Genomic DNA, 16,492 nt, shown 5'->3' with positions numbered 1-16,492 from the left:
CTAAAAAGAAGCTAAAATGACAATGAAAATGAACTAAGATTTTTTTTAATCCATTGTGGAGAAAATCCTAGAAATAAAAAAAAAAAGCTTTTGAAAAAATTACCCCATTAAATTTGAAGAACAAACTTTTATAAAACAGAAGCTGCAGCAGATAAATAAATGATTTGGAAGAAACTTACTTTGGAAAACACATTCTGTGAGGGCTGGATACAATCTGTGAGACAAAGACACAGTTTAGACAACAGGAACACAGAAATGGTAAAACTACATTTGCAGCGTAAACAGACTTCTTACTAATTTTTTGTAGCGTAAAGTATGAGTCAATATTAGTTTGATGGTGGCGCAGCAGCACACTTTTGTTCTTAGGGAGGGTTCTCCGTTTCTGTTGGGTTTTAGCAGATGCAGAAATTGAAGTCGGGATGTTGCTGGAGAACACTGATGCGGGAGTCTCCTGGATCTTTGCTGCAATTTGTAAAAATTAAGAAAAAAAGCATGTTTTAAAAGGAAATGGAAACAAATCAATCTCATTTGGGATGATATTGTATAAATTATAAGAGCTGGTTTGGTTGAAGTTATTTTTTCTTAGTTGTAATGTTTTGGTTTTTTTTTTAAACTTGTCCTGTCCAACAGCTAAGCAAACAACTACGAGCTGAAGGCCTCGTGGGTTGGACAGATGTTACTGTTACAACAGGGGGTTATGAGTCTTCTGACACACAAGGAGTATATTTGTATAAACCCCTTTTGCATTTGAGGCTAAACTGTATTTAAATGTATTATTTTTTTTACACTTTTTTTGGACCAAAAATGCTAAATCTCAAAGTGGTGTAAATCTCATGAATCTCACTCCAGGCCTTTTTTTCACAGCTCTATTCCGATTCATGAAAGTCTTGCCGTCATAATTCCAGCAGGCACTAATCGCTGTTATTATTGTCTCCTTTATGATCAATTTTTCAATTGACAACACTTGGTACTTCTGTGAATGAAAAGGGATGCCATCCATAGATCACTACCAAATTGAGTCCAGGATTGGTCAAAGTTCAACTGGTTTAACCTTCAGTGGGCGTTCAATAGCTGCATGTTTTGTACGTAGATCCTGAAAACGTAAAAGCTTGTGTGGTGACACGTGAGGGCAAGAGATTTGAATGCGGAAGTCCGAATCACGCACATTGACTGACTTTTTTTTTTTTTTTATTGGAAAGGGTCGCTCGAACGCACTTTTCCGAGCCCGGTGTGAACGAAGCATTACGTAAAAGAAACTGTCCCATCTAAGCAGACCAGACAATCTTCTATACACCCTTTCAGGCAAAGACGTGGAACAGAATGTAAAGTTTGAGGGTGAACAGACTAAATGTGGATTGGTTATAAAAGGCCTAAAAGCCTTTTACCTACCTGTTTCGTGTGTTTTTGCCTCCACTCCTACATTCATCTTCGCTTCAGCTGAGGCTGACTGGTTTCCACTGGATTCTGGAGCTGTTGCAGCTTTGACTGAAGTTTCAGGACGTTCCTGCTGGTTGTCCTCTGGTTTCATACATGGATCAGTTGAGGGCACATCCAGTTTGGACTCAAGGGTGCTGGTCAGTGGAGGAATTTTATTGGGCTTAGATGGTAAAGAATCTGGGTCGGTCTTTTTTCCTTCTTCATCTACAGCAGATGTTTCAACTTTGGGTTTTGGTTCAGATTCTCGAGCTTTCTCTTCTTGTTCCGACTCTGAAACATCTTTTGCTTCTACAGCAACTTCAGGAAGTTCTGCATGATCCTTCATTTCAGAAGCTGCTGCATCTTTTGTTTGAATAGCCTCAGTTGTGTCTCTAGCTTCTACAATGGGTTCTTGATCTTTGGTTTCAGATGTTTCCACCTGGACCTCAGAGGGAACTGGTTGAGATTGTGACACGGTAGATTCAGACATTTCCTTTTTAGCGTTCATTCCATCTTTGTCCTTACTGTGGGCTGGATGTAACAGATTAATCTGGTTCTCTGGGCTTTTTATAGGCAGATTTTCCACTGTAGAACATTTGGGAGGTTCCTCAAGCTTTTCCTTCGTAGCTGAACAATTTATCTGTTCAGTTGCTGAAGCGATTTCTGCTTTGGAAGCCAGGACCTCTTTGCTTAGTTTGGTAACAATGACATCTGCTGGTTTTTCAGTCTGGGGAGTTTTTTTGTGTGACAAAACATTTTCTTCAGCGCTTTCTGGCATTTCCTGTTTGGAGTCTTCCGTTTCTGAACGCTCCTCTTGCTCCATTGACGGCTCTGTTTTAACCACAGCTGAGTCAATGGGTGCTTTGTTAATTATACTTTTTGTTTTTATACATTTGACTGTCTTCTTGGTGGGGCCAGTGTTTTCTTTGACAATCGTAGATGTTGCTTTTGTCGTCGGTTTGCCTGTTGAGATGGGTTGGGATTTCTCTGGCAAAGATAAAAGTTTTTTGAACGAAAGGACTGTTGAGGTCATCTGAGAAGTGTTCACACTTCGATCTAAAGAGTTTCTGTAAAACAGGATTTTAAAGTTAAAAACCAGTTATAAATCTGTATACTGACCCACACAAAAGAACAGAACAAGTACAACTCTCAAGCAAGGTTTTGTATTTGCCGTATTTGTATTGGCCGTTTACTTTTTGTCTGTATTTTCCACACTTAATTTTTCTCAAAAATTGACAATACGCCTTATAATCTGGAGTACCTTAAATAACGATTAATTCTGGTTGTATGTACTGATGTTAAAGTAATTCTGTTTTTTGTAGGAGTTGCAAACAAGGGGTTGGATTTGTAAATAAGTTAATGTGGCTAACGTATAGTGGCGTTGCACTGTTTTTATTTAAACTTTTTACATGTTACTAAAAAGGTTTTAGTTGAAGTAGTCACAGTAACATTTGTTTTAGTAATAGCTGTCTGTCCTCTTATGTGTTGCAAACAAGGTTGGGAGTTACAGTATTGTAAATATGCTTGTAGCGACTTAACCAAACAGTCGCTGAGAGGCTGACGCTGGGTGGGTCCGGGTTTTGAATGACGCGCTCAAAAACCATAGATAGAGCATAACGAAGTTTGTATTTTTGTAGCTTTTAATAATGTAAAAATGAAGGTAAGTAAATCCACTTGTAATATCATGATCAAAAATAGAATAAACAAGGAATCAAGGGAAAAGCACAAAAGCGGATAAACTAAAGCGTATGTGGCGCATAAAGCATATGAAGCGTATGAAGCGGTTAACAAAAAATACGGCAACCCAGCTCACCCCCCCTTCCATCTTGCCCAGGGGAAAAACCCACAGGTGAGTTATAGTCAATTAATGTCACCGCCCACAACCATGTGACCCACCAGCTGATTACCTACACAATAACCTATAATCAAAAAACAAATCTATATTCATTTAACATAAGAAAGACCACACTTAATTCATGGCACCTACAATGCTGATGCGGCTAACGTGTAGCATGTTACAAACAAGTTCTAAGATTACTGTGAACGAAGGTCAATAAACTGACTGATTTATTTCGGACTCTTTTGTCTCACCTATACTTGGGTGTGCCTTATATATGACATGAGTTCAAAATTAAACCATTCATTGGTGGTGTGCCTTATAATCCAGCGGAGCCAATAGTGCAGAAAATATGGTAGTTCTTGTCTTTTTCACCATTTGAAGTTATTTTTTCATCCGTGTTTGATGTTATTGAATGTACTAAATGACGAAACTGCTGAGAAGTCTTTACTGAAAGTAAACTTCATCCAAGGACATGCTCATCTATCCCGATAGCGGAAATGACGCATCCATCCATCTATCCATCCATCCGTTAAACCCACGGAATCCCTTTTGAGGTCACAGGGTTGCTGGAGCCTATGTCAGCTACTACTGGGCAAAGGCAGGGTACCAACTTGGCCACACAACCATTCATTCATGTCTGGGACAATGTCAAATCTCCAATGAACCTATGAAACACGTTTTTGGACTGTGGGAGGAAACCGAAGTGGAGAAAACACAAGGAAAACAAGCAAACCCCACATAGATAGGTCACTGCCGGGATCTGAACCAAACCTTTTTCTCTGTGAGGCGAGAGCGCTAAGCACTACGCAACGATGCAGCCCATGAACATGACGCTACTGTCAATAATAATATAATGATATATAATATATATATTATATTATATATATGATATATAATAATATATTATGTCTAATATAAATGTAATTTGTGATGTCCTTTATTGATGTTATATTATATAGATTATTTCTGAATGTCGTGTTGCTGCCACAGATAAATGATATTTCCCCATTGTGGGATTAATAAAGTCATCTATCTATCTATCTATCTAAATCTGCCAGTTGTTTGTGAAACTCCATTGTGTTCTTGTTTGATGTGTGCTATATAAAATCATACAAGCCATTTTTGTATCTTACAAAATTTGGTTTATTTTAGTGAATTTTTGCCTTTTTTTCCTGCTGTTGTGTTTGCTCCACTTGACGGATTTTTGTAACGTTTGGTATACCCAGTTAAACTCTTGACGAGATTGAAAAAATATCTCTAATTTAATTGAATTTAAAACTGAGATAAAAATTTTGTTAAACTTTTTTATAACTTATAAAATAAGTAATCCGGAAAATCTTGACTTACAGCTGAGGATTTGTCTGCTCCAGTGTACTTGTTTGTGTTGGCTTGTCAAACACAACATCCTGCAAAAGACATTGTTGGTTAATAAACGCTGTGATAGGGTGTGAACACACTTCACCAAATTCTGAAGCGTATGTTAAGAGAAATGGAAGGACACAAACACCTTTTCTGGAACAACAGTCACTGTTACTCCTTTGATCTCAAAGTTCTGTGAGGCTTTAAGTTTCAAAGCAGCTTCCTCTTTCTCAAAACACACACGTGCCTACACAATCAAAGGATGCACACATATACATTAAATTTCAACAAAGTCAAGAGTATTTACACTCACTTTAGGGGGCGTAAATACACAACATTAATAATTCCAAACTTTTAGAAAGTTAAAGAAGTTATAAATAAAAAGTGTTCAAAATGTAAACAAAAGAAACATGTAAACCAGCCAGATAAGTTGTTGCCAATCAATTGTGAGTTAAAAAAAAAAACATTTAAAAAGGCTACATTTGTACGGCTTTGACCAAAACAATGTCTGAGGTTTTTTTTCTTCATCTTTTTTAAGAACTACAATAGTCTCTAAAATGAATTTTTATTACATTTTTAAATTACAGTAGTACCTCTTATACCAAATTCAATGCAGTCCAGTGTAAATGCAGTTTGTTATTCTGTATGCCAGGTTCCACTGTACCCCTGAAACTATCAATTTACAAGAACTTTAAAGTTTAGACAATTCAAATCAGAAATATTTTTTTTTCTAATATATCATTTTTTTTATTTTACTTGAAAAGAACATTACACATCAAAAATGTGTTTTAAAAAATATATATTTTTAAAGCATGTAAATTAAAAACTGCATTGAAAGCTAATATCAAAGAGAAAATATACTGGGGGCTTGTCCATGACTTAATTCAATGAAAGACATACAACAACATTGTAAAAACTAATTGTTTTGACTTAAGTTTTACTGCAGTGGCATAGTTAAATATAATCCCACAACAAATTTAAAAAATAAAAAAGATGAGAATATAACTGTGTGCAACACGTGTTTCATTTGGTCATTTCTGTCCTCAAATGTACAAACCTCTTGCTTCGACTTGAAAAGGAGAACTGATTTGGTTTTTCCGAAGATGTCCATAGCAGAAATCAAATCACTGTGACAAAGAGTATCAAAAGTTCCTTTGAGCTTTACCATGGTTGGAGGGGATGGTTTGCTGTACTAAAAAAAAAAAAAAAAAAAAAAAAAGAACATTTAGACCATATACCCACAAAGAAAATACTCAAATCAATGACTTCTATGTTACTTGGAAGAATAAGAAAGTGCCAAATCTAACCTTAGACTTTACTGAAGAACTATTCTTATTTTGCAGAGGACTGGACCCCATTTTTGTACTTTTCTCCACCTTTACTGCACTGGAGGGAGAAGATGTGGAACCAGCCAATGAAATCATACTTTCTCCAGAAGAGTCTTTTATTAATTTGGATAAAGATGTTGGTGACGATAAAGATGATGAGGAACTCATTCTAGCAAGTTCCTCCAGGACAACGGGAATCACAGTTTTGACCATGTCTTCCACATTCGGCTGTCCTGAAAGGGACTGAACGACTGCAAATACAAAGAAAAGGAGACAGAAGTTATGTTAATAAAAGTCTCAAGTTCATGAAAATACTATAGATACACTGCCAGTCTCCAACCTGGTGCTTTAAGGAGTCTCTCGGTCAGGTTTTCAAGAGAGCATGGCTTCTTCTGTGAAGACGATGGCTCTGGGAGAGATGCCTTTCTCTTACAAATCTTTGTCAAAGATGACGGTTTCCCATCTTTCTTCTGTTGAGATGATCGACTACTCTCGAGTAAATATCCTTCCTCTATTCTCTTTGGAGAAGTTGATCGTTCATGGCTCAATCTTGGTGACAGACGTTTCTCTTCATTAATCCTTGATGAAGACCGCCGTTCTCTGCTTCTCCTTGGCAAAGACTCTTGCTCTCGACTACTCCTTGATGAAGATCGTCGCTCTTTGCTTCTCTTTGGAGAAAACCATCGCTCTATACTAGACCTAGAGGAAGACCGCCGCTCTATGCCTCTCCTTGGCAAAGACTCTCGCTCACTACTACTCCTTGATGATGATCGTCGGACTATGATTCTCCTTGGCAAAGGGCGTCGCTCTCTGCTTCTCCTTGGCGAAGGCCGTCGCTCTTTGCTTCTCCTTGGCGAAAGGCGGCGCTCTCTGCTTCTCCTAGGCGAAAGGCGTCGCTCTCTGCTTCTCCTAGGCGAAGACCGTCGCTCTCTGCTTCTCCTTGGCGAAGGGCGTCGCTCTCTGCTTCTCCTTGGCGAAGGGCGTCGCTCTCTGCTTCTCCTTGGCGAAGGGCGTCGCTCTCTGCTTCTCCTTGGCGAAGGGCGTCGCTCTCTGCTTCTCCTTGGAGAAAGACGTCGCTCTCTGCTTCTCCTTGGAGAAAGACGTCGTTCTCTGCTTCTCATTGGTGAAAGGCACCGATCTCTGCTTCTCATTGGCGAAGGGCGTCGCTCTATGCTTCTCCTTGGCGAAGGGTGTCGCTCTATGCTTCTCCTTGGCGAAGGGTGTCGCTCTATGCTTCTTCTTGGTGACAATCTACTTTTTTCACTTCTTCTCGGTGAACAGTCTCTCTCAAGGCTCTTTGAACATGAATGATTACGTGAAGTAAAAGTCCAATCATCTTGAGGAGAAGAAGAACTAGAGTGACACCGAACAGAAGAGTTTTTTATTGTTTAACGTAAAAAAAAATATTTTCAAAAAGAAATACGATGGAATTAATCTGGATGCATGAGTTTACACAGACAAAAATGCATGGTATGATAAGAAATAAATACTAATTCACATTTCCTAAAAATTCTTTGGAAGAGGTTTTTGGACTAAGAAATTCATTCTGAGCAGTTGTTTGCATTTCTGAATTTGTGTAGTTGAAAGTATATCAGAGATCTATGTATCAGATTAAAACTGGTTGGAATTCTGCCAAATTAAAGCTAATAAGTGACATCTGCACATAAATGTACATCTGGTAGTGGAACTAATACAGCAACCCACTTTCTTCCCTTCATTTGTCAACACACTTAAATCCTTAAAACTACCAAACTGACAAAAATGCTTTTTCCTTGAGTGATCATTTCAACACACCTAAATTATAGTCATTTACAGGTGAAATGTAGCATATATAAGCAAAAGAAAACAAAAATACTGACTGTTCTCGAAGGTCTTTGCAGTTCTTGAGATGAAGGCTTGTATTTTTGTGGGATATCCATTCCTGGTTGGTAAAATAACAAACAAATATTTAAGATATATCAGAACATAATCATCTCCATAAATGTGGAATTATGAAAATTGTGTTAACTGTTTCAAGGCATCAAATTCATATAATGTATTTCAGCAAACTTAAGATGTATTTAGTATTTGTTATGAGGTTTTCAAACATTTATACATTTGGACAAACATAACACTAAGTAAATACATTTCCTGAATCAAAAAAACAGAGTACATTTATTAAAAAACAGCATCTTAAGTTGTATAGAAAATATGGAGGAAGCAAAACATTGAATTAAGAATAGGGAAAAAATAATTATTGGCATAGTGTACTTTCATAACACTTTTCTATCTTTATTAAGGCACTAAGTGCTTAATAAGTCCCATCCACCCAATGTGAACACATTCAGGGGTTAACCACACAACCAGAAGCAATGTGGGGTTTTTAGTGTCTATTCCACTCTACGAACCAGTCACTCTAAAGGCCCGTACACACCGGGACGAATATTCGCCAGGCGTTATTCGCCAGCGTTTTTTGCCACGTTTTTTGTGTTCACACCCAGGCGATTTACGCTGACGAGGAGCCGAGCGAACATGCAATTTCATTCCTTGACATTAGATGGCGCTTAATGTATAACAGAAATACTCCTGTACACAAGGTGGCGCTGCGCAACTTTACGCTTCTTAAAGTCGCTTTTCACTCAGAAGAAGAGAGCAAGTATTTACGCGCTTGTCAGAATCACACAAAGAAAACATGAATATTTCAAGCACCGGTTCTTGGTTCAGGGATATTTTAGAATGTCCGTCATTATTTCTTCGTGGCAATGTAGACGCTACTTGGTATCTATCTTCTTCGCTGGTATATGTGCTCAGAAAGGCAGTTTTGTATTTGAGCGCCCCCAAGTTGTGTTTTACTGTAACTTCAGAAGCTCCAGACACGTGTGCAAAAGCGTCATTCTCATTGGTCATATAGTTTTCGACGCGGCGCGTCAAACCAAAAAAACAAACCCGAGGCGTTTTTTAAAAAGTGACGCTTTGACGCGTGACGTTTTTTCGCGTCGGTGTGCACACTCACACTGGTGCCCTTTGTTTAGTCACGAGGCGTTAAACGTCGTCGATTATCGCGGGCGAAATTCCTCCCGGTGTGTACGGGCCTTAAAGCTTTATCATATTACATTGAAGGAATAACATGCTGAATAAGCCATTCAAAGTATTGCATGCTGTAACCATTCATACTAGGGTTGTGCCGATGGACGATACCATTGTCCATCATGATGGGTGAGTGACATCCCGATGGAGAGACACCATCGTGATGCCACGCCCCCGCCACGCTGCGAGTCGACACCATAAGCCGCGGTTACATGTGAAAAATATCTTGACCGGATCAATGGTCGGATTAGAATCCAACCGTGTACACGGTTCCAGAAAAATGTTTTCAGACTATAACAAACGTTCACATGGGTCACAATTTCGGTCGGAATAAATCATTCGCACATGCGCAGTAGGGTTTGAAAAACCGGAAGCGGATATCAGTTCCGCCTAGCGGCTATTTTTTTCTCAAACTTTATTGAATGTAACAATTCAATACAAAACAATGTTGCCGAGCGGCTTTATACATTGATATGTCAGCTCGGTAATATACAAGACGATCTTCTAAACGTGCTTTTAATAAAGTTACCATTATTATGAAACGCCTGTTCGCTCATCGTTTTATTTTTAATCCGTGTGGTCATTGCTTTTTCTGTTGAAAAACGGAGCCGGAAAGAAGCCAGAATTAGCAGTATGCTAACACGGGCTAACAACATTAGCTTTGGGTGGTGCTGCAATCTGCATCTTGGCTGCACGTAAACATGTGGGAATAACATCAGCCTTTATTTAGTCGGGACACGACTCCAAACAATCACGTGGATTTGTGTTTCAACGATTTTAAGGACTGAGCGGCCTTTCTGCTTTGAAGCTTACACCGCCCCAAAGTGCTGTGTGTGTGCTCACGATCCTCTGCTCAGACACACACTTTTAGACCCGGTTCTGAGTTCGGTAGCCCGTTCCCCTAGAGCTGCGGAACGGATCGCAGTTCTAAATCTCCCACATACTACTGCTCATGTAACAAAGCACCTCCCCCCCTTCCACTCAAACACAAAGCTGTGAGTCCGCACTCCACCGGTCCACTTGACTAGTTAAGTGCGGGAGCGGACCATTTCCTTTCTAGTTTGTTTGTTACTTTTTTTGTTAAAGTCACTTCCCTCAGTTTATACTGGATAATCGCGGATGAGTCATTAGTTGGGAAATAAAATAAATAAAGTAATAAAGTAAAACAACGAAAAGCAATTATATAAGAAATATAATAGGAAAATAAACATTAATATTATAAGAGAATACCCCCCCCCCACGACGATATCATCATCCATCCCGATGGTTGACAGCAAACATCGTCAACGGCCAATTTAAGGGACATCGCCCAACCCTAATTCATACAGAATAAAGTGAACATATGAGTTTAAAAAAAGTTTATTTAACTAGATCTAGAAAATTCAATAGCTTAATGATCAAGCCAAGATACAAGATTGAAATTTGCTATTGCCTCTTTTCCTTATGATTGAGTGGTAGACATTTTTCTCAGTACCCTGGATAAAAATATATGTATCAGAATTCTTTTGGCAGGAGACTCCCTAACCCAAATACACAACTCATAACAAGTTGGGGATATTGCGAAAAACTCAGTGGAAGTCGTAAACGCAGTGTTTGTGTCACTTCACAAACTTTAGAAATAGGGAGACATTGGAGGGATAGACATCTCATTTTGTGCTTTCCACATAATGATGTCAGTGTGTGCATTGTGATTTGGTGATTGAGGTGAAAACCAAAAGAAATTATAAAAAGGAAACATTTTTTTCAATGTGGCATCAATTTCAACATTTTGTGGCTATAAAAAGCAGATTTTGCCAGTAAGACATTCCAAGTTCATAATTCAAATTGCCATGAACACACGGTGTTGCTGACAGACCAGCAGCATCAGCTGGCCATAGCGCGCCTTTGAGTTGGTAGTAGGAAGTTAGATGCTGCAGTTAAACTTGGTGTTTCTCAACATTTCACCAGCAAACTTGCATCAAAAAACATAACTACTAGCAGAGATTGTGACTAACCTGAAAGCGGACCCTGCGAGTGACAACCGCGACAATGACCGGCACCTAAGGACCTATACCACAAGTGTCAAACTCCCAGTCTCGAGGGCCATCGGAAGAGTGAAACGCATTTTCTCAGAACAACGTGGGGTGGTGAGGAGCATCAGGCAAAGACACAACCACACACATGCATATCTTTGGGACAATTTAAAATCCCCAATTAATCTATGAAATTTGTCCTAAAACAAATTTCATAGGATAAAATACATGCATGGGAAGAACATGCAGACTCACCCAGAAAGGACCCAGACAGGATCCGAACTGAAGTTTTGCAATGTGGCTGTATGCAAACCACACCACCACCCTGTAACCTCTCCAGAAACATCTTCAAAGCAAAAGTTGCATCTATGGATCTTTTCTGTGACATGAAACATACAGTTACTACAATAAGCTCATTTTTTACCTTAATCTAGCTACCTCTACTCTTTCCCAAAGCTTCTTTGTAAGACTTATCAGCTTTATTGCTCTGGAGTTTCCTCAACTTTGCACATTTCTCTTTTTATTTAAAGTGGGAAGCAGAATACATCTCCATCTCTCGGGAATCCTAACATTCCTATCTTAACACTCTCCAAAGTCCTGTTAAACAGCACAGTCAGAAACTCTACTACCACCTCTCTAAAACTCTTCTAACTTCCAAAGGGATGTTTTCAAGATCAACTACCTATCTGCTCTTCCTCTTTAGTACCTTCCTCACATCATACTTATTCATCGTTGCTACTTCTGATTAAATTTAAGCCACCTAATCAACTCTATTCTTTCTCAAATGTTCCCTTCATTAACAACTCTTCAAAGTTCTCCTTCCATCTTTCCATTTCATTTGTGGAATCTTTCAACACATTTCCATCCATTTTTGATTACTCTAAACTGCTGCACAATCCAACACCTACATTTCATGATTTTCACCACAATATCAACTTGGAATACAAACACAGACAAAAAAAAAAACTGTTCTGTATACATGTAGAAGTTTGAATGTTTAATCTGTGACATTGATTGACTCTAGGTGGCCAAAAATCGCCAATTAAACACTCAACCAAAATATAAATGCAAAAGTTTTATTTTGGTTCCCATTTCTCATGAGATGAACTCAATGATGTAAACAAAAAAGGGCAATTTTTCACACATTTGCCTAAATCTTTGAGGGTCAGCACTTCCCTTTTTTGTTAACGCAATCCATCCACAACACAGATGGCAGAGAAATACAGGATAATTATTCCAATGATCTATCTCAGGCTGACCATAAATAAAATCCCCTCAAAAATGGGTTTTCCTATGTACGGAGGGTTCAGGGGAGGTCAAGCAACCTGTCATTAAGTGTCTCGTGTGACCATTATTTAGTAACATTTCCCATCAGTTTTTTCATCAACCTGTGAACAGACTTATGATGGGCTAACCCAGGGGTCGGGAACCTTTTGGGCCAAGAGAGCCATAAACGCAACATATTTTTAAATGTAATTTCGTGGGAGCCATACAATATTGTAACGACCCAGCTGGTGCTTTGCTTGTAGCGGGGAAAACAAGAGTCTAGTTGTCAATAAACTGAACTGTCAATCAACAGGTTGCGCTGGAGAACTGTTAGTGTCCCATATATCACATGATTCCGAACAGTCTCAGAGAGGCAGAAAGAGAAACCAAATGCGTTATTTCTTTTCCGGCATCAAAACCATTTATTTTGAACACACACAACGTTGAACATCGCCCTCTCCCCTTCCCACACTCATGGTGCAACAAAAAGAAACAAACATAACAGGAAGAACTAACCAAGGGTGGAACAACAAAACTGCCACATGAAAAGAAATGCAGGCAAAAAGAAAGACCCATGCTCAGCCCTATTTTGACCAGGGGGCTGCATCCCACAATCCCCGGCTGCCAGAAGACCCAACATGCACATGACCACCACTACAATATTGTAACGACCCAGCAGTTGCGTCACTCGTAGCGGGGAAAATGAGAGCCGTCCATGTCCCACACACCACGAGTCTCATGGAAGAGGAGGCTGAAAGAGAAGCTGAATGGGTTATCTCCTTTCCAGCATCAAGCCCGTTTATTTTGAACACGGACAACATTGAACATCGCACATGGGTCATCACCCTCTCCCCTTCCCACACTCATGGTGCAACAAAAAGAAACAAACAAACATAACAGGAAGAATTAACTAATTAATTAAGGGTGGAACAACAAAATAGCCATATGAAAAGAAGCGTGGGCAAAAAGAAACACCTGTGCTCAGCCCTATTTTGACCAGGGGACCGCATCCCACAACCCCTTGCAGCCAGGAGACCCAATATGTACGTGACCGCCACTAAAATATTTTTAAAACTAAAAATACAAGTGAATGTATACATTTTATGTAATTTCAACACTTTAAGTACAAGAAGTCTGTGGATTCTTTTTAATAACATTGTTATTGTAGCGGACTGAGTTGGACTGGGTGGACTGGGTGGGTTGGGTTGCGTTCTAAGTTCCGGCCAACCAGCATCAAGCAGAGATGCTGGTTGCCCCTCAGTTCTGTCGCTCAGCCTGTCGTTGGAGGGTTTCGACCAATGGGGTTCAGTTATGGGCCAAATAAGGGAAATATCAGGGCTTGTGCGGGAGCGGAGGAATAAAAAGTTGGGAGATTCAGGAGTTGCTGAACAAGTTGTACGGCGTTGGTTACGGCCTGCAGTAACCAGAATAAAGAACCCTAAAATATATTAAGTCTCCGTGCCTCAGTGTGGGAAACGGACGCTGCGTTATGCTGTTGGTGATGAATGATTATTTCTTACCATTAATGTGACTTCTGGTGCTGCATGGTGGTTTTGCCGATTGTCTTGTCTGGTGAGTTTAAGCTTCATGCAGGCGTTGAGACTTTCATCCGTTAAACGTGATCGTAGGTTGGTCTGAATGTTCTTTAGATGTGAGAAACACTGCTCACATGCAGACGTGGAGCCAAACATCGTCAGTACAGCAATACTCACACTCTGCAGTGTGTGGTATGTGACAGCAGCATGTTCTAATCAGTGCACCGCTTCACTTTGCTGCCTGTACCCACTACCCCTCCCCTTTTGCTTCTAAAAGACGGGAGGGCGCATCTGCCGGGACGGCAATTTACAGGTTTCAGGCTGTTACAAACTGGCAACCCATGGGCTAACCTTTAAATGACTGTGGGTTAGCCTACTCTTTCTGGGAAGATGCTGAACAGATCTCAAGCGTTTCAGGAAGTTTGAGTAAACAGAAATAAGACTTCATGTGTGTTTCTTAATGAAGACAGATGTTTTTGTTATGACATCAGGAAAGGGATTAGAATATTCAAACTATCACGCATAAAGGCGGACACTGGAATCTATAAAAGTGTCAGGGTGATACAAAATTACTTTTTATTTTGACTGGGGTCTACTAATTGTGAAATTATAAAAGGATCTGTGAAATTCTTAAACAGACCCTGTAAGCATTAGTCTATCCTCATCTGAATTCCATTTTCCTTCAAAGTCCATTTGTTAATAACTAATTTGTCTTTCTTTTTACATAAACAATATCATAATGGTCAATGTTGACATGAAATGTGTTATTGCATAGAGGCAGAATATTATGAGGCCCTGGTAAGGTAGGATTGGAAATTACCAACAGAGGTTGCCGTTATAGGTGGACTGCTTTCACAAATTTAGACTATATGTGAGGGTTTGATAAGTTGCAGGCTTATCAACACCAAAGTATTAAGAAACTGTGGAGTTGATTAGGTAGTGACGTACAGGTAGTCTTTTGTAATTTACCCAAGTGCCAACATTTAGAAAATTGATCATGGAGAAGCTGATAGATGCGGTTTGTGTCTTGCTGGAATTCTGTGACACCAAGTCCTTCATAAATCGAAATAGAGCTGTAAAAGCAAGATTTGTACCGCTTCAACAATTCACACCGAACCGCTTCCAGCTGCAAGTGCATGCAATAGTATCGCGTAGCAACTGTCCACTTTGAACACTGTATGCTAAAAGTGCGTTCAAGAACACGCTCTTGAATGTGCATCACGTACCTGATGTGTATGTACAATTAGAGTATAGTTAAGTTTGTGCAACAAAGTATGAATTTTATCTCTCATTAGGGCTATCACACTTTGGCCAATAAAAATTCCATTAAAACCCTTCCAACATGGCACTATGCATGAGAAGATATTTGGAGGAGTGCACGATCTTGGTACTGTGTCTTTGAGATTTCAAAATCTCTTCAAAGCAGGGGTGTCAAACTCCAGAGCTCGAGGGCCAGTGTCCAGGATGTTTTCCAACCAGTCTGCTATTGAAGCTCCTTTTTAGCTAAACACACCTGATTCAGGTAATCAGCAGTGGTTAAGGCCAGATTTCTGGAAAACCAGCAGGAGGCCAGTAGTTTGTCATCCCTCCATTAAAACCATGCAGCTGTACTCCTCCATGACCTATGCGTGTCTATACCAAATCCACCACCATCATTGGTATTAGCCAACTTTGTATAAAATAAACAAAAGTGTTATGAACGAATGACACCGTGCTGGCATCTGTGCAGTCTATGCAGAAAGTAGGTAGAAAACCAAATGTATTGTTTTTATACTTCTGTAGATTTTAAAAAATCGTGCCCCACCTAAATTAGAGCTTTCAAAAAAGTCTCCCTACGTCAAGGTTGCCCGACCCTGCACCTCTAGATCTACCTCAGTTTCCAGCTCTCCCTGCTGTTGACTATCTAGATCAAGTATGGTCAATTTATCAGGATAGGCAAACACCCAGGTTGGAAATGCCTCTGCCTCTCCGGAGTACATGGAGCCTCTTTCCTATCCTGTCTTTCAGCTGCTCTTCCTCTTCCCTGACCCCTGACCTGGATGGAGGAAATAGCTTTGACCTTTGCCACTCTGACCAAAGGTCAACTCAAAGATTACCAAGAAAAGAAAGCAGAGTCAGACAACTGCTGACTGTATCCTATGTGGTTGCTCAATCAGAAACCACAGTTCTTTCTAATTTCTAATTTCTGCATCTGCTTCCACTTTAGCTATAGTTTAAAATAATCCACCTCTTCTTAAAACTTTTTTATTTATGTATATAGTGACATCAGCTATATATGTACCTGTATTTTCCTATTTTACATTGTCATTTGGCTGTGATTTGCCCATTGAGTTGGTCATAGAGAGGTATGCTTTATTACATTGGACAATATTTATCATAGTGTTGTTTTGCAAACTACATGGTTACAAATATGTAGCCATTTCTTTGTTTCTTTGCATCTCATATATAACAATTCTTTGTGTTTTCAATAAAAAAAAGTACCAGTCAGCCACAACAGTAAACCAATCACCACTTAATATGAAAACTTTCCATACTCTACTTTGGTCTGATTGACCAAAACTTTGTCATAATAACAGCATCATTGAAGATTATTGTGGGAGGGGGTTTGGCTGTTGAGGCTGAATGGGTTTACCAAGTAAATATTTTAATTTCAATTTTTTTGGAAGCAAT

The 16,492-nt window shown here is 39.4% G+C and overlaps 1 protein-coding gene across 3 annotated transcripts in view; it reads right to left on the bottom strand.

Annotated features, from left to right (window-relative positions):
• LOC105356351 overlaps window positions 1-16,492 on the bottom strand; it is a 72,391-nt gene that overhangs the window by 38,931 nt on the left and 16,968 nt on the right. Inside the window, exons 1-10 of one of the 3 annotated variants that reach the window (XM_023965832.1) lie at window positions 11,277-12,026; window positions 7,803-7,864; window positions 6,284-7,296; window positions 5,923-6,194; window positions 5,673-5,807; window positions 4,764-4,862; window positions 4,604-4,662; window positions 1,390-2,483; window positions 295-462; window positions 180-214 (exon numbers count right to left, since the gene is read on the bottom strand). In XM_023965832.1, coding sequence (XP_023821600.1) covers window positions 180-214; window positions 295-462; window positions 1,390-2,483; window positions 4,604-4,662; window positions 4,764-4,862; window positions 5,673-5,807; window positions 5,923-6,194; window positions 6,284-7,094 — 2,673 coding nt within the window. In that variant the 5' untranslated portion in view covers window positions 7,095-7,296; window positions 7,803-7,864; window positions 11,277-12,026. Of the gene's footprint in view, window positions 1-179; window positions 215-294; window positions 463-1,389; window positions 2,484-4,603; window positions 4,663-4,763; window positions 4,863-5,672; window positions 5,808-5,922; window positions 6,195-6,283; window positions 7,297-7,802; window positions 7,865-11,276; window positions 12,027-16,492 lie in introns of those variants that run through there. The other 2 variants (XM_023965830.1, XM_023965831.1) reach the window with 2 other exon arrangements.

Source organism: Oryzias latipes, chromosome 18 (genome assembly GCF_002234675.1).
Source record: "Oryzias latipes chromosome 18, ASM223467v1".
In the NCBI taxonomy this organism is placed as follows: domain Eukaryota; kingdom Metazoa; phylum Chordata; class Actinopteri; order Beloniformes; family Adrianichthyidae; genus Oryzias; species Oryzias latipes.
The sequence above is the reverse complement of the archived record's forward strand: the minus strand, read 5'-3'. Positions and strand labels throughout refer to the sequence as shown.